Raw genomic sequence first — 25,490 nt, forward strand, 5'->3', positions numbered from 1 at the left:
TCAGAGAAGCTGTGGGATGTGGAAGTGTGTGTGTGTGTGTGCGTTGGAGGCGCTAAGAGCAGACAGCAGGGCAGAAGAGTGGGCGCAAGGTCTTCTTCAAAAGAGACCCCCTGCCCACAGCTGTCTGCTGCACTCCGATACACACTCCCACAGCTACACACAAATACACACACACTTCACCGCCAAAAGCCACAGCCTGAAGCAAACAGAAGCGCTGATGCTAATGACCAGTCTTCATCTTTATGTTAACAAACCTTTATAATACAGTCTATTTTCAGTCATTTGATACCGATTGATTTTCGTCGATTTTTCTTCTATAAAAATGTTGAAATTTATTTACTTTATATTCATAAATACAGAGGAGTCCAAAGGTTTGAGAGCACGCTGGAAAAAATCAGTTTTTCTTTCACTTAAACCTGGAACCTGCTTCTGGGTCAGCATGGTGGCGCAGTGGGTAGCGGTTTGGTTCCTTGGCCTGGTGACCAGAGTTCATTCTGTGTGGAGTTTGCATGTTCTCCCCATGTCTGCATGGGTTTTCTCCCACAGTCCAACTGGACACTCTATATTGTGAGTGTGTATAGGTGTGTGTCTTTGTATTTTATTTAAAACATCCTTTACAGATAACAAACTTAAATACAGCTGTTTTCAGTGCACAGTTTCTGTTTACTTAGTTTAAAATATTGGGAAAAAAACATAACATGCCAAGGTATTTGTACAGGCCACATAACAACAGTAGATGAACCTGTTTTGTACAGCATGTCTGGCACTTGTCTTTGGAAAGTAATTGCTTGGGTCAGCTAAGGTTCCTCCAATAATATTTAGAGATATGCAGACCTCAGGTTTTACTGAGGGAGTGACAAGCAAAGAATGTTACTTGGTTGGGTGTAGAGCCTCAAATATCCTTAGTTAAGTTGTACTATTCTTTTAAAAGCTGCTGGACAGCTTAGTGGATAAGACACTTGTCCTACATGCAGGAGACCGCTCAGGCAAGCACACTATTGCTGCTACATTTCAGGCAATCTAATAATGTCACTCTATCGCTGCACAAGATTGTTTTTGCCATTAACAGTGTTTAGCATGGAAGACAATAATGTGATGATGATAGAAATATGATTACAGAAGCATCTATTACTTGTTAGTAGTGTTGCACTGATACTGTATCGGTATCGGCACCAATACTGGACTCTTGGTGTAATGATAGCTTTAGCCTGGATTTAGTCTTTGGCAAGGCTCATTTAGCATGGATCAGACACAGCAGTGCTGCTGGAGTTTTTAAACACTGTGTCCACTCACTGTCCACTCTAAAAACTCTGCTCTAAAAACACTGCTGTGTCTGATCCACTCAGACCAGCACAACACACACTAACACACCACCACCACATCAGTGTTACTGCAGTGCTGAGAATGATCCACCACCCAAATAGTACCTGCTCTGTGAGGGTCCATGGGGGTCCTGACCACTGAAGAACAGGGTGAAAGGGGGCTAACAAAGTATGCAGAGAAACAGATGGACTACAGTCTGTAACTGTAGAACTACAAAGTGCACCTATATAGTAAGTGGAGCTGATAAAATGGACAATGAGCGTAGAAACAAGGGTCATAATGTTATGCCTGACCGGTGCATATGTTCAATCTGCACCTCAAAGCACATCAATCTACACCATATCTACTCCAAAATGGACATCAGACCCTTCCCACCAAACAAACTAGCAAAACTGGAAAGAGCATCTGACCAACTAAGCTGTGAAACAGGATATTAGCCTTACACAGAGTACACTTGAGACTTATGGTGGCTTAAGTTTGAGAGTTCCCTTTAGTGCCAAGAAGAATCAACTGTGATTCTGCTTTTATGTAATAGACCCAACGTGTCTCTCTTACAGGGACATGCTAAAGACCCCTGTTCTGGTTGTATTTCCTGCTTTTTTGTTGTATCAGACTCTTAACATTTCAGCTCGATATCATTTGTTCATTTCTATTAAACAATTCCAGACAACATAATTCTACACTTCCACCAAAACTCCAGCCCCAAAAGAGCTTTCCAAATGCAGAAGAGCACACGGTCCCCTCCCTCTGACCCCAAATTTCCGGCGCCCTGCCGGCATGAGACAGGCCAGACCAACCCAGAGCCTGGAAAAAGCAGCCAATGAGTCAAAACATGTCTTCCTAGTATTGAATTTTGCATAACACCTGCCTCCAGGGACCCAAATCGGCACAGCACCCTCCGCCCCCTCCATCAGCCCAGCGCAGGAAGGGGGCGTTAGTCTAGCACGTTCACGGAAGGAGCTGGAAATAGTATTTACAGTTCTAATGCTAGCTTACTGTTTCAGGAACTGTCCCTCAGGACCTACGAACAGTTATTCACCCTCATTCATGAGGAGGAAGAGAATGTTAGAGGAAGGTAAATATTCAAGAAACTATTAAAAACACTTCGATGAACTTAAGTGTACGGTCACCGGTTAGTTTAATTATGAAAACAGAGTCATGCTAATGAGAGGCAACTGCCTTGCACATCTTCCATTTGTTGATAGTAGACTTCAGCCCTTCATTCTGCTAAAAATAAATATTCTGTTAAATATCTCATTTTAAGTGTGTCTGCACTGGGATCTGGATGAAGGTTGGCTTTGGAATTGAGTGTTATTAACACTCTGACCAGGACTTAACACCACATATAATCCTATGGCTCAGAGACTCGAGGGAAATCTTTATCCGCACAGTGATCCGCCGACCTGCATGAATCATATTTGACCACGCTCAGCTCTTCTCATTCATCCATCCATCCTGGACTTAAAGCAAAGTTAACCCAAAACATGCTTGAGTGGCTGGCAATGAATGAAAACCGAAGACTGCAAATTGGTCACTGCTTCCTTTCGCTTTCACTCAGTACAAGCAACATTGGCACTTAAGTGTAGCATTCGTTTAAACACAGTTTTTGTCACGGATATGTTTCTGAGAGATGACCTAAGAAACCAAATATGTAGGGAGTAGACCGAATGCTCTAAGGTTTCCCCTGCACATCATCACATTTCACCACTGTTTCTTCTTAGCCGACAAACAGAACACTACAGAGCACAGTAGAGCTACTGAACTACCAGCAATGCATCCACTGGAACTAGGCCGATCAACAGGGCAGAGAGCTAAGAGGCGAGCAGGCTCCTCGATTTGATATTCAGTCTTATGTTTTGAAGTATTTACTGATGGATTCACTGTAAAACTCCACTAAACGGTAAAACGAGTTTGGCATTGTTAGTTAGTGATGCTAACATAACAAAGAACATCTCATAGCCCAAATTAGCATTAAAGCCTAGTCACACTTGTGTTTTACCAGCGAATTTCCACAAGCGAAATTACATTCATTTTAGTGAAATCCAACTACAGCACATCAGCTTTGGCTGTGCTGACCTCTTAAGTAACCTTCATAGAACTGAACCTCCAAAACAGAGGAAATGCTAAATGGTGTCTAAGCACATCCCTTTTACCATTTATTACCCACTGACTACAAATAAACACAGTCAGCCAGCTTGCTAACAGCAATGATCTCACTGGTGGTGATAGGAACTAGACATCTGAAGTGTTTAATGCTTCAGGAAACTATTATTAACTTTATTTTGTAGTTTTACTGTTTTAGAAGAGTTAGCCAGCTTGCTAACTTCTATGTTAACTTGTTGGCAAACTAAAGCTGCAAAATAGTCACCTCACTCCTGCCAAACATGCTAGTTATCTATACTTTTTCGCTACAGATTAGTGTGTAGTGCTTTGCTGTGGTGAGTATAAACTGACTGTGGTAGGCAAGTTAGCCTGCTTGCTAACTGCTATGTTAGTTCATTGGCTAACCACAGCTGCACATCTCACTGCCGCCAACCATGCCAATACTTACACTTTTTTGGTATGACACTGTGTGTAGCACTGTACTCCTTCAAGAATATAGTTATCTGATAAAAATTATTTTGACTTTTGTGTAGTTGCTGTTTATCATTAGCGAGTTAGCTAGCTCGCTAACTACACCAATTGACAGCAATCTACTGCTCTAGCCTTGGTCATGCACATTTTGCAAAGCAACACAAACTGCAAATATCTAGTGTGACTCTGGCTTTTCCGTTGCTGTGGAAATTTGATAACACAAAGCTCCTTAAAAGGGGGGAAACTCTGCATTAAGTCATACTGCACTATACAAATGATGAGAGACTGCAAATTCCTGTCCTTGTGCAGCAGTTAATTCCTTTTCTAAAGAAACAATGTTCCCTATAAATGTAATAATTTGTAAACAAATAAGTAAATAAATAAGAAATGTTACATATAATATATAGAAAAATATTTTTTGTTTTGTATTTCATCATGTATGTATGTTATATACGTTTCATGTTGTCACTGTTTTCTATAAGCAATAAGCCATGAGAGGCTGTGCATTACAATCTTTTAACCACTGGTAAGGGAGCTTTAGGCATTCCACTTCATGTCATGCCTAACAACCCCCCTTACCTGTAAAATCACTGCAAAGCACAACCTATTGTGACTTAATGCTTTTCTATTTGTCTTGCTTATGTGGTTTCTGAGGCTGTATGTCATACTGTTATCTACTACAATGGACAAAGGCACATCACATAGTTACATCACACATCACATAGTGATCTTCATAACCTGCTGAACTACTACCTTAACTGACCAAAAAACAAATGTCCCCAAACCAAAACGTCCCTTATACTGGTGGTCAATACAAAACAAGTGACTCACATAAATCAATGCAAGTAAATTACAAAGGTTCAAAGACTGATGGATGAAAAGAACTGATTCATATGGACAGTTTAATACACAGAGAGGGGTTTCGTTACAATAATAAGGTGGTGTCGAAGCACAGCTCCTGTGGCCTGGCTGTTTTCAGCACTGCTACATGAGCAGCCGGTCGATACCGTGACCGGCACACATTGCACAGCGGAGAGAGGCACATCAAAGATGAGAGAGAGTGAGAAAGGGAGAGAGAGAGCGAGAGAGAGTGAGAGGGAGAGAGAGAGAGAGCCCAGCAGCATAACTAAGGCACCAGAACCGAGTGTGAGATTAAAGTGCCCTGCTGAGCTGGTGTGGAGGACGAGGCGGACATATCGGACACGGAGGAGAGTGTGTGTGCGTATATGTGTGTCCTCCAGGCCATCTGCAGCTTTACCTACGCTAGACTGGTTTCACGAGGCCTGGAGATTAGACCCAGCCTGAGGCGGGACCAGGGGCTGGATTTAAAACTTAAGCCCCGTAGCGAGCAACTGACGGGCTCAGGAAAGCTGCGGGTGTTGAGAGGCAAACATTCGCCACCCATGGCCAGAAAAACAAACCACGCTCAACTCTACTATGTCCTCAAACAGCATTCTAAAGACAAACTGCAGAGGACTAAGCTGCTCTGTCCTGTTTATGTCGAACAATCCGAGGACGGGGGGAAACGTCAGAAAATTTAAGCAGTCCATTTGTTTATTTTAATAGAGGGAAGTCTATCATACAGCATCAGAAACCACATAAGCAAGTCTGTTTAAGATCACCTATTAAAGAGTTTGGACTGCGCCTTTAACATGGTGGTGGCAGTATGAGGGAAGGCTGATTGAGGGAGGGGGAGAACTCTGAGAACTTGGGTTGGAGTTCTGGGCAGCTTCTGCCTGTAACTAGAAGGCCAGACCCCCTCATAGCTGTAGTAGGACTGGTGAAGGAACTGAGGAACTGGGAGGAGATGGGGTGGCGGCGGGAATTGCGAACACTTCGTCACAGGAAACGAAGGTGAGGATGTGAATTTATAGGGCATTGAATTGGAAGAAGGAGGGGTTTCAGTCATGCTCCTCCCCTCAAACTTCAGTTATAACATAACTACATATAATAACTCAATGCAGTTTGAAGCGAGCGTGCGATGATTAAAGCATGTACCTAAAGCATAAGCTTACATTACTTGCAAGCTACATTAGCATTGCAGCAAAACTAAAGCAAACAAGTACTGTGACATCATCCTTCATTTATTTAATTTCCAGTCAAAATGACCATTTAGTATGATTTATTTTTATAGGATATATTTCTGAGGAAATTAAATAATCACAATTTTAACAAACTAGTTCAAACTGCAGTAAAAGCTGTATTTACAAAATTAGTATTCAATTAAGTATTTCAGTAAATTCAGTATTCAGACCTGAGATATTTACGCAGACTGTGATGTGACCTGTTTAAACTCAAAGCATGAACTGAAACATATGACAGTTGTAAATATATACAAAATTGAAATATTTAGATTTATCAAGAAACTTTATTCAAATACCGCTTTCCCACGTTTTCATGTCACTACTGAAACACAAAGTTTCACTCCATGGGCGGAGCCTTGTTTTAGCCATGCCCCTACATTTTATGGCAGGAAGTGAGCTTTCATCCCTGTACCTCATGTCCACATAGTGAGCATTTAGATCCCACTGTTTTAAAGTAAATATGCCCCAAATTCTGATAATTAGTTTGTATCGTCACTACCGTAAAACATACCTTCTGCAGTTAAGTAAACCTTTTTTGTGTTTTAATGAAAAATAATGTGATTTTATGTGTGAACTGTTCAAAGCTGTGTTTGCTATGTATGTACTTGCCAGCATTTTTGAGTTCTGCTTAAAATGAGCTAAAACTGTCACTACCGAAACATTTACTAAAGTATTAGTAGTGTTATGACTGTTTTGTTAGTGACAAAATGAAACATTCAATAATTTATTTTAATGAAATAAATTGGATTTTAGTCTAAAGTCCGACTCTGAAATGTGTTTCCAACCCTCACTTTGAGCCAATCTGGCACAATGGTCCATATAAGATAATCCACTCGTATAAGGAAGGAGAAAGTCAAATAAAAATAAGTGGAAAAAGAGTTTTCAAAATCAGAGTTCAAACAATCATTAAACAACAGAGAGAAAACGGGACTCTTAACAACCATACAAGACCCAGCAGACCACAAAGCTGTCACCATCAGATAAAACAGTAAACTAACGCTTTCTTCTGTGAGACACTGCAGAAAATGAAGCTCCACTCTGGCATCAGATCTGAAAAAATACACAGGTGTTTCTGGGAGAAGATAACTCAGCACTATGGGTCTGAAAGGATGTGCAGCTCTTACTGAGAAAAGGAAAATTTGCAAATTAGACAAAGAGGCTGCTGTTGACCACCCTCAACATCACTAAATGTGTTTGGGTTTATGTGGATCGTGAAAAAAGGAGAAAAAAACCCTGCAGATTTCTTTAAAACACTAAAAGCACGTCTCCTGAAAGAATGTAGGCAGCAATAAAGGCTAAGGATGTATACAATAAATACTGAAAAACGTATATTTAGCTGTTGAGGCTTCTGTGAAACTGCCTAATGGCCATTTTGACTGGACGTTAAACCAGGGTGGTTTCTGACCTTTGCACAGTACTATATAATAACCCCTTAAATGGCCAGGGCCTGCCAAGTTTTACTACACACTATAACCTAAGAATAGCTTGCATATAATCCCTGTAGTTACTGAACTGTAAGCCTTAGTATGTAATAAGCCTGAGATTTTAAGGGGTTAGCTGAGTTCATTGGTGGAAAGGAGTAAACAATCTAAATTTGATTTATTCCTTCAAGAATTTCTAGTCATGACTTGAACTGTATTTCCTCTGAGCTTTGCAGTACATGAAAGCAGTTTTTTAGGCTCTTGCACTAATAATCTAAAACCTGCTTTGTGCTTCTATGATAATTGTTACCCTTTTCAAACTGAATGCCCATCAAGCTCTGTATGCAAAGCTGTTTGTTTAATAATATATGGGAATCAACCTGCAGCTCCACCTAGTGGATGTAGGTGGCTCTTGCAAGGAGAAAGCAGCTACTGGGCCTAAATACAAATGATTTCTGCTTTGTGGTACAGATTTGTTTGTCTGACTTGTGAATTTGGGCTGTCCTTGACAGGTTAATGAAAGTCCAGCCCAGTGAAAGAAAGCACGAGGCTCTGGGCAGTGAGCCAACTGGGCACGATGGAGTGACCTAGCCCAGTGTCAGCCAACACCAGGAGCACATGGGTAATTAACACTGGCCCTGCTGTTCTCTCCTACTCTCACTCTCTCGCTCTCACTATCTCTCTCAAACACACGGACACCCACACACGTTCTAATGCAATGTCAGGACGTTGAGTCATACATATGTCCAGTATGTAGTGTATATATATATATATATATACAGTGGGGTGCGAAAGTTTGGGCAGCCTTGTTAATTTTCCTGATTTACCTTTATAAATCATTGATTGTTTGGATAAAAAAATTCCGTGAAATATATCATATAGGGGACAAACACAGTGATATTTGAGAAGTGAAATGAAGTTTATATGATTTACAGAAAGTGTGCAATAATTGGTTAAACAAAAGTAGGCAGGTGCATAAATTTGGGCACTGTTGTCATTTTATTGATTTCAAAACCTTTAGAACTAATTTTTGGAACTCAAATTTGGTTTGGTAAGTTCAGTGACCCTTGACCTCCATACACAGGTGACTCCAATTATGAGAAAGGGTATTTAAGGGGGGCAATTGTAAGTTTTTCTTCTCTTTGCATCTTCTCTGAAGAGTCGCAGCATGGGAGTCTCAAAACAACTTTCAAATGACCTGAAAACAAAGATTGTTCACCGTCATGGTTTAGGGGAAAGATACAGAAAGCTATCTCAGAGATTTCAGCTTTCAGTCTCCGCTGTGAGAAACATTGTGAGAAAATGGAAGACCACAGGCACAGTTCAAGTCAAGGCTCGAAGTGGCAAACCAAGAAAAATCTCGAATAAACAGAAGCGAAGGATGTTGAGAACAGTCAGAGTCAACCCACAGACCAGCACCAAAGACCTACACCATGATCTTGCTGCTGATGGAGTCACTGTGCATCGTTCAACTATTCGGCGCACTTTACACAAGGAGATGCTGTATGGGAGAGTGATGCAGAGGAAGCCTTTTCTCCGCCCACATCACAAACAGAGCCGCTTGAGGTATGCTAAAGCACATTTGGACAAGCCAGCTTCATTTTGGAATAAGGTGCTGTGGACTGATGAAACTAAAATAGAGTTATTTGGGCATAATAAGGGTCGTTATGCATGGAGGAAAAAGAACACAGCACTCCAAGAAAAACACCTGCTACCTACAGTAAAATTTGGTGGTGGTTCCATCATGCTGTGGGGCTGTGTGGCCAGTACAGGGACTGGGAATCTTGTTAAAGTTGAAGGACGCATGGATTCCAATCAATATCAGCAGATTCTGGAGATCAACGTCCAGGAATCAGTGACAAAGCTGAAGCTGCGCCGGGGCTGGATCTTCCAACAAGACAATGACCCTAAACACTGCTCAAAATCTACTAAGGTATTCATGCAGAGGAACAAGTACAACGTTCTGGAATGGCCATCTCAGTCCCCAGACCTGAATATTATTGAAAATCTGTGATGTCACTTAAAGAGAGCTGTCCATGCTCGGAAACCATCAAACCTGAATGAACTAGAGGTGTTTTGTAAAGAAGAATGGTCTAAAATACCTTCAGCCACAATCCAGACTCTCATTAGAAGCTATAGGAAGCGTTTAGAGGCTGTTATTTCTGCGAAAGGAGGATCTACTAAATATTGAGTTAAGGTTTTTTTTGGTGCCCAAATTTATGCACCTGCCTAATTTTGTTTAGACAATTATTGCACACTTTCTGTAATTCATATAAACTTCGTTTCACTTCTCAAGTATCACTGTGTTTGTCTCCTATATGATATATTTAATGGAATTTTTTTATCCAAACAATCAATGATTTATGAAGGTAAATCAGGAAAATTAACAAGGCTGCCCAAACTTTCGCACCCCACTGTATATATATATATATGTGTGTGTATATGTATATATGTACATATATATGTATAATTACACAGTATATCAATATATGAATTATAAGCTCCATATATATATATATATATATATATATATATATATATATATATATATATATGTGTGTATCTAGGTGACTAGAATTAGAATTTTAAGTCTAAACCTCAAAAAACTATAAAAAATAAAACATAAAATAAATAAAACCTTTTTTTGTAAAACATACATTAAAAAGCCATGTTAGCACTGTTTTTACTATTGTATGGTTTTACTACACACTCACCAAAATCATTATTAATCCATACCCTTTTTGGTGATGTATAGAACTACACAGAATTTTTTCATCAGAAAAGAACCATCTAACCAGACGAAGAACCATTTATGCGTTCGAAAGGTTCTTTTTTAAGTGTTTATAGTTAATATAACCATTGTCTTTACTAAAGAACCATTAAAGCAACACTACGTAAGTTGTGGGGATTTGGTGCCCTCTCTGGTGTAAATATGTAATTGCATGCAACATGCAGAAGAACATTTTGCAATATCGGTTGTGCTTTGGACCCCCACAAACTGATGAATCTCAATTTTGCGAGTGTGTTGAAAAAGTATTCCAAGAGAACTCAGTCAAAACTTGGTGAAGGACGTCTTCCATGGATTGTGAAAGAAGTGATCTATTACTGCCATTATTTCTTCGTTAATACGTGAAGACGTACGATTGGGTCCGAAACACTTATGACAAATCCGTCTCAGTAACTTTTAAATGATTATTTTAGGCTTTACAGGCTATTTCACAGTGGTGAACAGACCCTATACTTTATAGAACCATATTTAAAGCTGTACAAAGTCCTTAAAAATATACAAAAACTCCCACATTAGCACACTGTTCCTCTCCTTACGGCTGCCTCTCTTGCTCTCTCTCTCACTCTCTCTCTCTCTGTGGTCCTGTCTCTGCACTCTGTTGCGTTCCTCTCCACCGGAAGGCTAAATTTAGCGCAAAACAGGAAGTGTGGGGTGATGCCACAGGAAGAGATCAGGTTGATTTGCGAGCCGGATCTTGACTTTAAAAAAAAAAAAAAGCCACTTGGCTCCTGAAGGACGTCTCTGCGAGCTGAGAGGAGAAGTGTCAGCTATTCTATTCTGTCTGCCTGTCTGTCTTCTTGCCTGCTGTAAAAGAATTCCAGTGGTCAGTCAGTGTGTAACAACGGCTGCACGATTTGGGGAAAATATCTAACTGTGATTCTTCTGGTCATTACTGGAATTGCAATTTAAAGGGGAATTCCACTAATTTCTCAAAATCTCTGCATATTTTAACCACTGAGATGTAAACAAAGTCATTCAGAGAGGTTTGAAGTGAAACGGTTCATTGTAGAGAAACTTACAGACTCAGATTTCTTTACAGTGGTGGTGATGGGAACCAGGGGTCACGATGTCTAAACCACACATATAACCGTTTTATTTACTATCCAAAACCACCAGTGAACCTACAGGTGTCTATTCAGTGTTTATATGTAATGGGGATGATGGTAAAATAGTGGTAAATTAAAAAAAAAAAAGCTTTATTCAGAAACTATTTTGCCTCACAACACCCTGCATGTACTTCTCCACCAGGTGATGTAGTCCTAAGAAAAAAGCAGGTACACTACGAATCTGCACCAGCCCAGCAAACACGGTCGACAAATACACTTCACAAACCCTTTTTTAAATCCTGGCATCAGTGACGGTCCCCCTGTTTATAAATGTTAGCAGATACCCAATATTTTGGCCTTACTTTGAAGCCACAGTCTGTGTTTTACAAAACTGCTAATAGCTGCAGAAATGCTAGTAGTTTCAGAGCTGATGTACCACAGATTAGCTGACCTGTCATGCCACAAGTATGTTAGCACGCCACGCTAACATTTATCACAGGAGTGCCTATTTTTACCCCCGAAAATATCAGCATGGTTGTGACTGACTGCAGTAGACTCGAACACGGTGGCGTCTCGTGGTGGTTTGCAAAGAAACAGTCAAAAAAGAACCAATCAAAATTGTTTATCATTCACGGAACTGACCAATCAAGTCGTGCTCAGTAGACGCCCCAAACACACTACTGCTCCCCACCCTAAATGAGTTTTATCTATTTGTTTCAGACCAAAATCTCATCTCAGATCTATCATAAAACAATGTCTCAGGCATCTCAGGATGACTTTGTTTACATCAAAACCATTTAATTATGCAGGCATTTTGAAAAACTAGTGACTTTTTTAAATGCAATTTTTTTTTATTACACTTCTTTTCTAAAAGGCCAGTGCATTATTTTCTTCGGGCTTGAGGCCTGAACGCTGAATGTCGTCTGCCATGACTGCCAGTTCACCAGCTCTGTGTTATTAGGTTAAACTTCTCCACGTAAAACAGACAATTGTGATTAATGTAGGATATAATTACGATTGCAGCTCTTGCAGATGGAACACTGCGATTAACCCTGTCACCAGGTTTAACCCTGTCACCTTAATTATGATTCTTAATTATAATTCAATGCATCGTGAAGTTTTAAATTTCACTACAATTTGATCTAATTGAATTATTTTGATACAATCAGTCTGATTTTTAGAAGTACGCTAAATACCCAAATATGACTAAACTATTTTATAAAGTAACTTAAGTATTTTTGTGTAACAGTGACAACAGAAACACTCTGGCTTTCAAACACCAACAACTTCATCTGAGGTCCAGCACAGAACAGACCTTCAAAGTCAACATAAACCGGGAATCATAACGCCTCTTCCTTCCGTCCTGTGACGAATTTCCATGTTAATCATGGCATCAGGGAGTGTCTGTCCCTCGATGATAGGTGGGGGGTGGCACTTTGGAAACCCCAAACAAGAAAGGGGTCTGCTTTTTGTAGTTTTGCAGAGTGATGCCAAAATCACTCACTTCTTCTGAACAACATCATTGGAGATTTGGAGAGTTGTTACACTGTGCTAAAGCCCTGTCTGTATAAAACTTCCTCTTAGCCATAGTTTTAGTGTTTTCTGTTTTTGTGTTGTGTTTATTGATTTTCTCTTTCATCTCTCTCAAAGTTGCCCAAAGACACTTCCACCATGACTTTCTCTGAAACAGAAACTTCAACTGGCTGATGTAACCAACCAAAAGCCAATCTGTGCACCTATTCTTACACACCTACCGCAGCATTAAAATCTCCCAATCATGTACTCCAAGTGGCTTTACATTACAGTTTTCACCCTGTATGATGAGCTGTGCTTAATAATGACCAGAGACATGAACTAACAAGGTTACGGTTAACAAGATAACAGGTTCATTTTGAATTCGGCCTGACTTAGATCTATTCCATGACACCCTTCTTGCTTCAAGACAATAAAAAGGTCTACTTAGAAGCTTGAACTGCATGAAAGTGCTATAATCCAGTCTTGCTTTCCATGAGTTGGTCAATGCCTGTATAAGATTACTGATTAATTTCAACAGCAGTGTACAGATACATTTGGGAGCCACTCTCAACCTGAATATATTACACTAGCATGCAAATCTCTATTTGCCTCTTCGCATGCAAAACAGCCCAACCTGGTTGCTCTTGCCCACCACCATTTGCTACAGTACTGGTCAAAGCTTCGAACACACCTGACAGAATGTAGGCTTTTCATAATCTGAAAGATACTTTGATCTAAATGGTTTGTGCTTAAATGCTTGAAATTTGAAAACAAGTAGGTTTCAGCAGCCAATAAGTTTATCACCTTCAGTCCTGTTGGACAGCTCATGAAGCTGCATGAGAGAGTGCTAATAGCGTATAAAGCTGCATCAAGACAAAAACGAAAATGAGAGGCTAACAATCTAAAATGGATTCCAGTTTAAAAGTTTGGAATCACTTGTCATATTAATAATCTGTCATTTTATATACAATAATATATTTTACAATGTACATTTAAACATCATAGACTAAATACCAAAGAGTATTTCAGATATTTTGGATGTTGGGAACAAAAAGAATGAAATTATAAATGGTATAATGTAATTATCTATTCGCACTACTTTTTGTCAAGTTATTGGCGGCAAGATAACCACCTTTAAAATAGAGCTTTAATGGGGTCTGAACCCAAATACAGCCTGAGATCTCCCTGTGTGACCCTGACCCGACCCACATCAAGTCTCGAGCGCAAACCCAACCTGAATCTGAACAAATTTTGTCCAAACCTGACCCAAACAACTTTAAGTCTCGACTCCCAACTGACCTGAGTCCTATCAAATTTTGTCCATCCTGACCCACATCAAGTCTCAAGTCTGAACCAGTTCTGAGTGCAATCAAATTTTGTGCAAACCAAACCCAACCAACATCAAGGCTTGAGGCCAAACCTGACCCAAGCCTGACCAGATTTTGTGCAATCGTAACCTGACTCGACACCAAGTCTTCAGTCCAAACTCAACCTGTCACAAATTTTGTTTGAACCCAACCCAACCTACATCAAGTCTCGAGGCCAAACCTGACCCAAGTCGGACCAATTTTTGTCCAAACTCGAGCCTGAGCCCAACTGAATTTCGTGCGAACCCAACCCAACTGGACCAACATCCTGAGTCCAAACCCGACCCCGACCAAATCTTGTTAGAATATGACCCGACCAACATCCAATTTTGAGTCCAAACCCAACCCAAGCACGAACAAATTTTGTGAGATTACCTGACCAACATTAAGTCTTGAGTCCAAACCTGACCCAAGCCCAACCAAATGTATTGCAAACTCAACATGACCAGCATCAAGTCCTGAGTTCAAACCTGACCCCGACCAAATCTTGTAAGAATATTACCAGACGAACATTAGGTCTCGAGTCCAAACACAACCTGAGCACAAACAAAATTTGGGAGAAGATGACCTGACCGACATCCAGTTGAATCCAAACCCAACCCAAGCATGGCCAAATTTTGTAAGAAGGTGACCTGATCAACATCAAGTCCTGAGTTCAAACCCGACCCCGACCAAATCTTGTAAGAATATTACTCGACCAACATCCTGTTTGAGTCAACCCGACCCAAGCACGACCACATTTTGTAAGTAAAATCTGTTAAGATTGGGAGGTGGACTGTAAGCAATTTAAACCTGACCTGAGCTTGACATAAATTTGGGAAATGAAATCTGAACCCCTAAAAAAGTAATAAATATTTCAAGCTTTACTTTCAGTTTACTTTACTAATTTTTATTTTACAATCACACATTTTTACATACTACACAGCTCTGTTCATCATTCTGGATATGACCTGAGCTTGTTATTATTTATTTGAAACCTCTGAAGTTGAACAGACCTAGAATAATGTAAAACAGGCTTTACTTTATGAAAACACGGATGCCAAACTACTGAATAGTGATTATAAACTTCTGAGCGTTGGTGTCTAAACTTTTGGCTCATACTGTACACAAACTTAATCTGTGCACTTAAAACGTAGAAAGCATCTACTCCTACAAACAAAGCCTGGTGCTTGAGTACATATAGGCACATCGGTTTAAGGTCTTCAATAATAAACCAACACCCAGTCTGTGAGTTGACAATAACAGCTTTTTAATTAAAAGACTGTTAAGAGAAAAGAACCTGCACTCCTTCTCTACGGCTCTTCCTTTCTGTCTAATGAGACACCTGGGTGCCCGTCTCTATTCCATTCTGCTGCCGGATGTGAACATTAGCTCTGTGTGAAATAGCTCTCTCTCCGGTTTTCAAGCAAACAGACCTGCGTTGTGTAAAAGACGGAGTAATATTTTGAAGGAAATAGCTTGGTGGAAAATTAGTGTTACCTGTACACCAAATGTCAGCTTTAGCTTAGTTTTGCACTGGCAATGCGATACTAATGTAACTCATCTGAATCATTATCCAGTTGCCTCAAACCATGTTGAATTGTTAAGTAATCTCAAACAGACTTGCTTACGTGTTTTCTGACGCTCTATGATCAATAAAAATGCTATGTTACTTGATGCTGCTATGGTATCCCAGGTGGTTGCTAAGTTGTTGCAATGCTGTTGCTATGTTATCCAAGTTGATTGTTAAAGTATTGCTAAGCCACTGCTATGAAATCCCAGGTGGCTATAAGTACAATAAGTGGAAAGTGCAGATTCAAACCAGTGAACGAAGAATGTAAATTGAATGTAAATGTAATTCATTACACAACAGCAGCTGTAAAGTTGTGTAATAGCACTTAATTGTGTATATATAGAGAAACAACACTAACTAACTAATTAACTAGCTTCAAAACAACCTATCCAGACTCCTATATAATGTTTCTGTACCCAGATAGTGAGCATATATTGGTCCGCTGGCTTGATAAGGTCGGCAACCCGCTGACTGTTTGCTGTTGTTGGTCCACCCTCGGACCACCCAGATTACTGTCCTGCAAACAAGCTCTAACTCGTTTTTGATCTCCTCAAACAGATTTTAAATGCACAGAGACTTTTATTTTAGAAAATAAACTTTATAATATTACAAACAACTGAGAGAAAAAAAATAATGACCAGGCCTGATGTAAAATGATTTTATAGAAAATGTTGTTGCTGATACTGAGCTCTATTAAAATGATTTACTAAACTAATTTAAAGAAAGGAGGGACGGAAAAATCAGTAAATTGGACTGTGAGGGGAAACTGAGCGATTATAAGTGGAATTTTGTCTAACAGTCTGCTTAGCCACTGGTGACAAAATGTTATAGTAGTGAACTATAATGTGCAAACACTGAGGTACATCAGACATATGTTAGTTTTCATGCTCTGTTATGACAAATAGTGAGAATAAGAAGTGGACGGAAGCACTGTTTTAACTTTAAACAGAGCTGAATGGTGTATGTTGCTGTTGTTGGAAGAAAACCTCCAAAATGGTAACTTTACAGGAGAAGGAAAAAACATACTTTACTTTTAATGTAAGTCAATGGAACCAGACATCTTCCCAAGCAATTTTGTTTTTTTGGTGCATTCATCATGAAATTTATATACAATGTAAAGGATAACAGGCATTTTCAAATTATGTCAAAAGCTGAAAAACAACAAAAATGGAGATACGAGGTTTTCTTCCAACAACAGTGATGTGTGTGTCAGCTCTGTTTACTGCAGCTGCTTCACATCAAGCAGTCTCTGTGTCTTTGTTCAACATTTCAAAAGAAAGAAGGACTTTAATATGTAGTATGAATTTGGTAGACGTTGTTTAGGTGTAGCCAGCTACGCTAGAAGCCATTGCTAACTGTAGCTGTATTACCAAACAAGGAAGCTAATTTTCTTTAGCTGCTGGCACGAGCTGGCTAACGTGGAGCAGGTTCTGTGATGCATTTACAGCACGCCAGTGATTTTTCTGTGACATAAACACAAACCAGAACTTTTATATGTGAAGTAAATTTGACAGACCTCATTTAAACTCTGTTTTAGCTTATAATAGGCTAGCTAGACTACAGGCGCTAATTAGCCAGCCTACCACTAGCAGTTTTAGGAACTAGCTGGCTAGCTGTCTTAGCGATCTGCCAAACATCAGCAGTTCTTCATAAAACACCCACCTTTCATAAAACACCCACCTTTCACTGCTCAATCAAAACCGCGACTCCTGCCTAACCTGTATCTTAGCATCGCGGTTATGCTGTGACATTCTGATTTCCATTTTCTGACACAGCCATCTAGTTGTTTGTGACCTAGGAAAAGCTCTGTAAGGTCTCTGACATAATACGCTGGCTAAAGTTAGCTGTTTGTACAAAGCTGATCATATAAGAATTATATATAATTAATTATTTTGTTGACAGTTTATTGCCTGTAGCATTAGCTTTTTAACCTCTTATTCTCCAGGGTATATTGTGGTTTGTCCATCTGAACTTACTTGACCAAATTGTAAGGCAAATTATTCAGTAACTGCATGAAATAAATGTACATTTTTATTTTATTTATTTTGTGTAGAAGTTCCCCTCACATTAACAGAACGTGTTTTATGATCATACATATTGCTATATGCTTACAATTTACTGCTGAAAGCCAAAAATCTTAGCCGCTCTTTGTATTATTTTATAAAAATAATTTGTACAGAGCAGATCAGTAGACAAAAAAAAATGTAAGTTAATCTTCTTTTATTATAAAGTTTAAAATTACATCATCCATCTATTTGACTGGAAAGAAGACAGTTACAGCTCTCATATGACCCCCACCTTTTGAACGTAGCTTATGAAATATGAAAGCTATGAAGAATATGATGAAGTGCGTTTTGGAACCACCGGTGGTCTCAAGGAGTTGAAAAGGTTAAAGATGAGTACAAAATTAGCTGGTGATGCAGAAAGCTGCTTTATGTTAGCCGGGTAATCCAGTTTGGGATAATAGCTACTGTTAGCAATGGCTTCTAGCCAGTGTAGCTAGCTTAATATAAACTCTCAAATTCATACTACATATTAAAGCTCTTCTTTCTTTTTAAAACAGAAATATTACAGAAATCGCTGACATGTTGTACAAAGACACAGAGACAGCTTGATGTGAAGCAGCTGCAGTAAAAACAAGGCTATCCCACACATACAGCATCTCAGCTCTGTTTACAATTAAATCAGTCCTTCCATCCACTTCTTATTCTCGCTGTTTGTCACAACAGAGCAGGAAAACTAACATACAGCTGCTGTAGCTCAGTATTTGAGCATTATGGTTCACTACTACAATATTTTGTCATCGTTTCTGCAGTAGTTATACGGAGCGGAAGTGAATTTCACCGGATGTAATCGTGACTCTTTGTGAAAAGGCCCACTATCACAATATTTTGTTTTATGAAAAGTTTGTGAAAACGTTAGAACAGACAAAATGCACAGTCTCACTTTATATTGTCTCTAATAACTGTGTTGTTACATGTCAGCAACATATGCAACAACACTGTACCTACTAATGATTTAGTCACTGTTACAGATGGATTACAGAAGTACACCTTATACAATTACACGTGTATCAACTTGTTTTGCCTCATGTAATTACACAAGTGTATCTTAATAGTTGTAACAGCCTTTTCTCTCTCATGTAATTACACAAGGGTAATAACACAAATGCAATTACGTCTGTAATCAGACTGGAACAGTAGTTTCTTTCAGAAGCTTTTTTTTCCAGCAGTAAAAGGAAGGATGTAATAACTTACATTAAGACATTACTGACACTGTATCTGCCAGCTTTCCTAACATTTAACTAGCGTTTATGATGCCAGTGCTGAGACCCTGTAACCAGTTTCAGCTTTAAACCATTCTGTAATGTGACAGAACAGCAGACGTCCCCTTATCTTAACATGTAACTGTTATGACATTAATTAAATGTGTTACATTACCTCCAAAGCAATGTCTATATTACCACTGCATTATTACACAGTACCTACATAACAACTACACAGGAACTGTCCACTTATTCTAAAGTGTAACTTTAACACTGCACTACAGGAACGTTCCTGTGTAGTTGTTATATAGGTACAGTATAATTACAGAATGTTATTAATCAATGTGATGTGATTACATTAACTTGTTATAACACAGTTATTCCAGTAATTATGTAAAACATAAATGTAATGTTATGTAAAACACACTTCCTTTAACTGCTGGAAAAGACTTCTGATCTGTAGTGTATCAAAAAGATATATTTGTGTAATTACAAGAGGCAAAACTGAAGTTGATACACGTGTTATTACATAGGCTGTACATCTGTAATCCATCTGTAACACTGACTAAATTATCAGTAGTTACAGTGCATATGTTATTCATGTGTAACTACACAGTTATTAGAGACACAGTATAAAGTGGGACTAAATACACCCACAAAACGGCAGTACCACATTCAAAAAGATGAAAAAATATTAAAAATATGTTTTTTTATTTCATTATAAAAATGAATGTTTTAAGAAGGAACAACAGGAAAACTCAAAGCATTGATAAAATAAATTAGTAAAATAAGACAAACAGCATAATAAGCTACATCTTACTATGCAGTAACAACTACGCTGTGTAAAGTCTCTGTGTAATTGGTCTGTTTTATGATAGATGCCAGTGTTCATTGCTCTAGAAGTGCTGATGACAGCCATATGATTTTGTGAATGAATTCATCATGATAAAATAACATATCACTGTTGTTGGAAGAAAACCTTGCATCTCCGTTTTTGATGTTTTTTATATTTAACATAATTTGAAAATACCTGTTACCCTTTATAGTATATGTAAATTTCATCATAAATGGATTAAAAGAACTGACCCAAAATGACTAGGAAAAAAGTCTGGTTCCATTGACTTACATTAAAAGTAAAGTATGTTTTTTCCTTCTCCTGTAAAGTTACCATTTTGGAGATACAAAGTTTTCTTCCGACAGCTGTGATATTCTACTGCCAAGTGCCTAAATGCACAGTGCCTTCTCTGTATTTCAAACTTGACAACCTCAGCAGTGTAACTGAAAGGTATTTTGCATGCGTGGCATTTTGCAGCTACCGATCAGCTGAGAGGAAACAAAGCACAATGCCAGCTCGCCACATTGCTGTGGAATGCAAGCGCTTTGCATTGTCTGTTCATGTTTTCCTGAGGCACGAGTACGCAGTGCAACTGAATTAAGCCTTAATGTGACGTTGAAATGCAGAACCACAGTCTCACAGTGGAAAACACAGCTAGACTGGGGGAATCACATGCATGTATGAATAGCTCCTCCACTCATCCTCACTAGTGAGTTGTGTAGGCCAGGCTATGATTCTTACATGAACATACGACACACAAAACAAAGGTTATCCTCTCTAAACTGTGCATCTGTCTGTGTGTGTTCATCTGTGTGTACAGTATCAGAAGTTTAAACACAAATGGTTAAATAGTGAACATCTTTGTATGAATTTACTTCTAAAACTTTTAAAGTTATGAATTTTGATTTGAAAATAATTTTTTTTGTCACTGCATAATTATATGTGTTATATCCAGAGGCGAACCCTGAGGGCCTTTCTAGGCCTTCAGAGAAGTCTTAATGATTTCTAGTAAATAAAATGCACACTAATTTCTTAGCTCATTTCACAGTGTTATCATGCTTGTTGTATTCAAACTCTGGAGGTAATAATCCTACTTCGTTATTAAGTTTTGGTTCAAATCTTAAAACGTCCAGCAGAAAATTGTCCAAACATGATTATTTTTCCTGTAGTATCCAAGAAGACACAGCTAAGCTACCTCCCCCATTGGTCAGGACTTCAAGAGCTGAACTGAATGCCTTACATGTCAGATTAACTGCCAACATAATTAGGAAGTGACAGAGGAATCAATCATGTTTTGATTTACAATGGTGGGAACAATTTCGTGAGAAAAATCATCAGTCGAAGTCATAGATACATCACTGACTGTAGTCTAACTATGTTTCAGCCATCCTAGGGTTTCAGTCACGTGATTTTCTGTTGTGGTCGCCATATTTGGAACCGAATTTCTGGCTTCGCTGCTCCACACGAACATAACTAGAGGTAAACTATGGCTAAAATTACTCAGCTTACTTTGGAAGAGAAAAACGTTCCTCGACAAAGTCGATAAAATAGTCCTTATACAGCTTCCCCCTGAACTCCTGGTCCCACTTAAACTGGCGAAAAAGTTACCAAATTTGTGTTTTCCTGACATTTAAAGGATAAAGGGTAAAGGATCCTATGGTGTTGCATAAAGAGGAGAAACACTCTGTCATCATAGGAGGGTAACGACATCAGCTAATTAACACAGATGTGATCAATGCTGGCCTTTAGATAACTTTAGCTGATGTTAACAGCCGAGAGATGAACAGTCGTCCCCCTAACGGAGCTGCAGACAGCCGGTATAACTTTACTCTCTGTTTCTGATTTAAATGAGGTTTGAATGGAGAAACATAAGCATTAAATATCAGACTGAGTGTCGTGGGTCTGAAAACGACGTTGTGTTTCAACAGACGTGATTCTGTAAGTTTGCTAGTGCAGTTAGTTCAGAGTTCAGCTCCAGTCCTGAAACCCCTGCACTGCATAACTGTGGTTTCCTGGTTAAAATACCTGATATTATTAGCTAATTAATCCCTTCTTGAGCTGAACGAGGTGAACAGCAGAGAGAAACACTGAACTATACAGTGCAGAGGCTCCAAGCCTGGAGTCTGAAACACTGAATTAAAGATCATCTTTCTCATCTTCTGTCATGTCTTGCAGGTAAATCATTCACCAAGCATATCACACTAGCGGAGTCGTTTGCTGATTCAGTCCTCAAAATGGTGGTGACTATACAGTGTGACGCCAAGTGAAACGTGAGAATAAGTCAGGGCTCTATACTGAAAGAGTCACTATAAAACTGCTACAAAGTAAACTACATGTTAATGTCTGTAACAAACCTCAAATAAAACATGGAATCTAGCTCTAACAGTCACGATTCCCCACTGGTTATTTCACAGTTTTACAATCTCACAATCATTCTAAGCTGTAAAAATGATGAAAAACCCGTCTTGAGTTGGTGTTTCTGAGCTTTTGATCAGTACTACATGTATGTATACGTGTATATTGTGCGCTCTGTATGTGTGTCTATCTCGAGTCTCAAAAGATCGCGTGTAAAGCTGTGGAGGTCCGAGCGAAGCTTCACGTACCGTCACCTTCTCTAGGTCGGCCTCTGAGGAGGTGGGGGACAGGGGGCTGATGGGGCTGAGGGAGGGGGAGCTGCCCACACTGGACACATACTCGGGGTCAGGAACATACAGAACCTGCAAACACAACACAACTTTACACACGCAGGACCAGGGAGGAAACAGCAGCATGTTATTATGAACATCAAACAAACAACCCAAAGCAAAGAGAACTATTAGGAGTTTAACACTGTGAGAGATCATGTTATTTACCTGTTTTAAGCTTACATTATAAGGATATTAAGAAGTAGCCTGTTCTATATTTAAATACAATTTTTATATTTAAAAATTATACCAGTCACTACAAAACTATATTGTCTGATATTATCAGTTATCATAATTCTCAGTTCAGTCAAGCCTTACTTTTCTCACCAGTAACCTGAATGGGAGGATTATGCTAAAGGATTAGCTTTAGTTGGTCACATGAAGGGCTGGGGAACAGATCCAAGTCTTTCCTGCCTCAACCTGTTAGCCACTGCTGTGAAGCTGTAGCTACTGGAGATCTCTTTCATACTGTGTGGTACAGCAAGAGCACTTCATAATGTAATTATAAGAATATTTCGCTGAAAAATGTAACCACTGGTTGGGTCATTTCTTACAGCCTAGTCTTGTTTCGAGTTGTATATAATTCTATAAAATGTGAAATGTCTATTGCAGTTTTACTGGTGAACTAAGTGGAGAGGAATGCGCCTGTTCCTGGCTGATGCTGTGATATTACATATTAGAAAAATCTCATACAAAAGCCAAACAATAACCACTCAACTCAGCAAAGGAGAGCTGGCTATATTTCAGATATAGAATACAATGTATTCACGGATATAGGATGCAATATATTTAGTCATTTATGTTTACAAATCTGCCTCACTTCAAAAAGCAGAGAGCTGTAGTTTTTAGTACTGTAGATCCAGAATATATTACTGCCTAGAAAGAGGAGCTACTGAGAAGCTACAACTAACGACAAGGTCTCAATAAGAAGAAGCAGGAGGACTGAAGGGAAAAGAGCGAGGGAGGACTGTACGAGATAGAGGGAGGAGAGAGAAAAAGAGAGGAAAACATGAGCACAATCATAGGGAGGAGAAAAAAGAGGACAGCAGAAAAATGGAGAAGAGAAGAGAAGAGAACAGAAGAGAAGAGAAGAGAAGAGAAGAGAAGAGAAGGAGGCAACAGGAAGAGGAGAGGGGAAAGGAGATGAGAAAACAGAAGAGAAGAGAAGAGAAGAGCACAATCATAGGGAGGAGAAAAGAAGACAGCAGAAAAATGTAGAAGAGAAGAGAAGAGAAGGGAAGAGAAGAGAAGGGAGGGGAAGAGAAGAGAAGGAGGCAATAGGAAGAGGAGAGGGGAAAGGAGATGAGAAAACAGAAGAGACGAGAAGAGAAGAGAACAGAAGAGAAGAGAACAGAAGAGAGGGAGAGGAAGAGGAGAGTGGAAAGGAGATGAGAAAACAGAAGAGAAGAGAAGAGAAGAAGAGGAGAGAAGAGAAGAGAAGAGAAGAGAAGAGAAGAGAAGAGAAGGAGAGGATATGAAGAGGAGAAGGGAAAGGAGAAGAGAAAACAAGAGAAGAGAAGAGAAGAGGAGGAGAGGGGAGAAGAGAAGAGAAGAGAAGAGAAGAGAAGAGAAGGAGAGGATATGAAGAGGAGAGGGGAAGGAGAAGAGAAAACAAGAGAAGAGAAGAGAAGAGAAGAGAAGGAGAGGATATGAAGAGGAGAAGGGAAAGGAGAAGAGAAAACGAGAAGAGAAGAGAAGAGAAGAGAAGAGAAGTGAGATGTGGAGAGGAGCTATGAAGAGGAAAGAGAAGAAGAGAGACGAGAAGAGGAGATATGAAGAAGAGAGAGAAGCGGGAGAGATGAGGGGAGGAGACATTAAGAGAAGAGAAAAGGGGAGAGGAGATATGAAGAGGAGAGATGAAGAGAGGAGACATAAAGAAAGGAAAGGAGAGGAGTAAAGAAAGATAAGAGGGGACGCAAAGAGAGGAGAGGAGGAAAGCAGAAACGATGTGAAGGGAGGAGAGGAGGAGATGAGACATAAGGAAAGAAGAAATGAGGTGGGATGAGAGGTCAGGAGATGAGAAAATGGAAGAGGAGAGGAGTGGAGAGGAGAGGAGAGGAGAGGAGCACACCTGGCCGGGGACCACGGCTCTGGAGAAGAGCTTGTTGAGCTGAACCAGCTCGTTGGGGGTGGTGTCAAACTTCAGCGCTATGCTGTTCAGAGTGTCCCGCGATTCCACCTGGACCACAGACACAACACAAACAAAAAACAGGCCACGCATGAATAAACAAACAAACAAATCAAACACAGGAGAAGATGAGGAGTGGGGTTCTCCCTGGGCGTCATGGTAGGATTAGGTTCAGAGGGGAAACAAAGCAGAAAAACGTCACGGTCCCACTGAGGCGGATCACGTGTGTCAAAGAAGTCGAGGTGTTCTTTTCTCTTCATCAGTGCAGATGTTCAGTTCAATCAGCATGGAGGAGCATGGTGAAGGCTCAGGGGACGGCAAATTACCTTCACTATTACCACGATGTCACATTATGACGACGGCTATGGACGCAAAGCTTCAGTCCAAGTCAGTCAACTTTATGGATTTTAAAGAATGGTACAGCCTGAATTTAGCATTATGCAGAATAAACATCACTAGGATCAGGAAGGTCAGGAGGTCCAGTCGTCTGACCTTCAAACTGTGACATGATACTAAGACAATGTCAGTGATCTGCTCCAGCAACCAAAGAACAAAGTAACCAAGCCTGATAGGGTTGCACAGTATATTGTTTGTTAATCAATACAGTGATACTGGCCTGATATACTGATATATTGATATTGAAATCAATATGCACGTTTCCTCTAACTCTAAGTCTAATTATAGACTCTTAATTTTGAGCTATGACCATTTCAACCTCAGATGTTCCGGAGTTCCTGTGGATGCTTTCACATGATTCAAATGCATGTCATATCAAAGGTTCCCCGCTGTGTTTTTATACACTACATATCACAGTGGAAATAACTGACCGTTCGCAAAATTATGATTGACACGTCTCTCAGCCAATCACAATCGTCTCAAACGTCACTGTAACAAACCTGCAGTGAGAA

General features: G+C 39.6%; 1 protein-coding gene across 1 annotated transcript in view; it reads right to left on the reverse strand.

The window, feature by feature from the left end:
• Window positions 1–25,490, reverse strand: part of oxr1a (oxidation resistance 1a) — a 305,279-nt gene that overhangs the window by 43,494 nt on the left and 236,295 nt on the right. Inside the window, 2 exon segments of the mRNA XM_036558930.1 lie at window positions 22,374–22,487; window positions 24,526–24,633. Of these exon segments, the coding sequence (XP_036414823.1) occupies window positions 22,374–22,487; window positions 24,526–24,633 (222 nt within the window).

The sequence above is a fragment of the Colossoma macropomum genome, unplaced genomic scaffold, assembly GCF_904425465.1.
Source record: "Colossoma macropomum unplaced genomic scaffold, Colossoma_macropomum, whole genome shotgun sequence".
Taxonomy (NCBI): domain Eukaryota; kingdom Metazoa; phylum Chordata; class Actinopteri; order Characiformes; family Serrasalmidae; genus Colossoma; species Colossoma macropomum.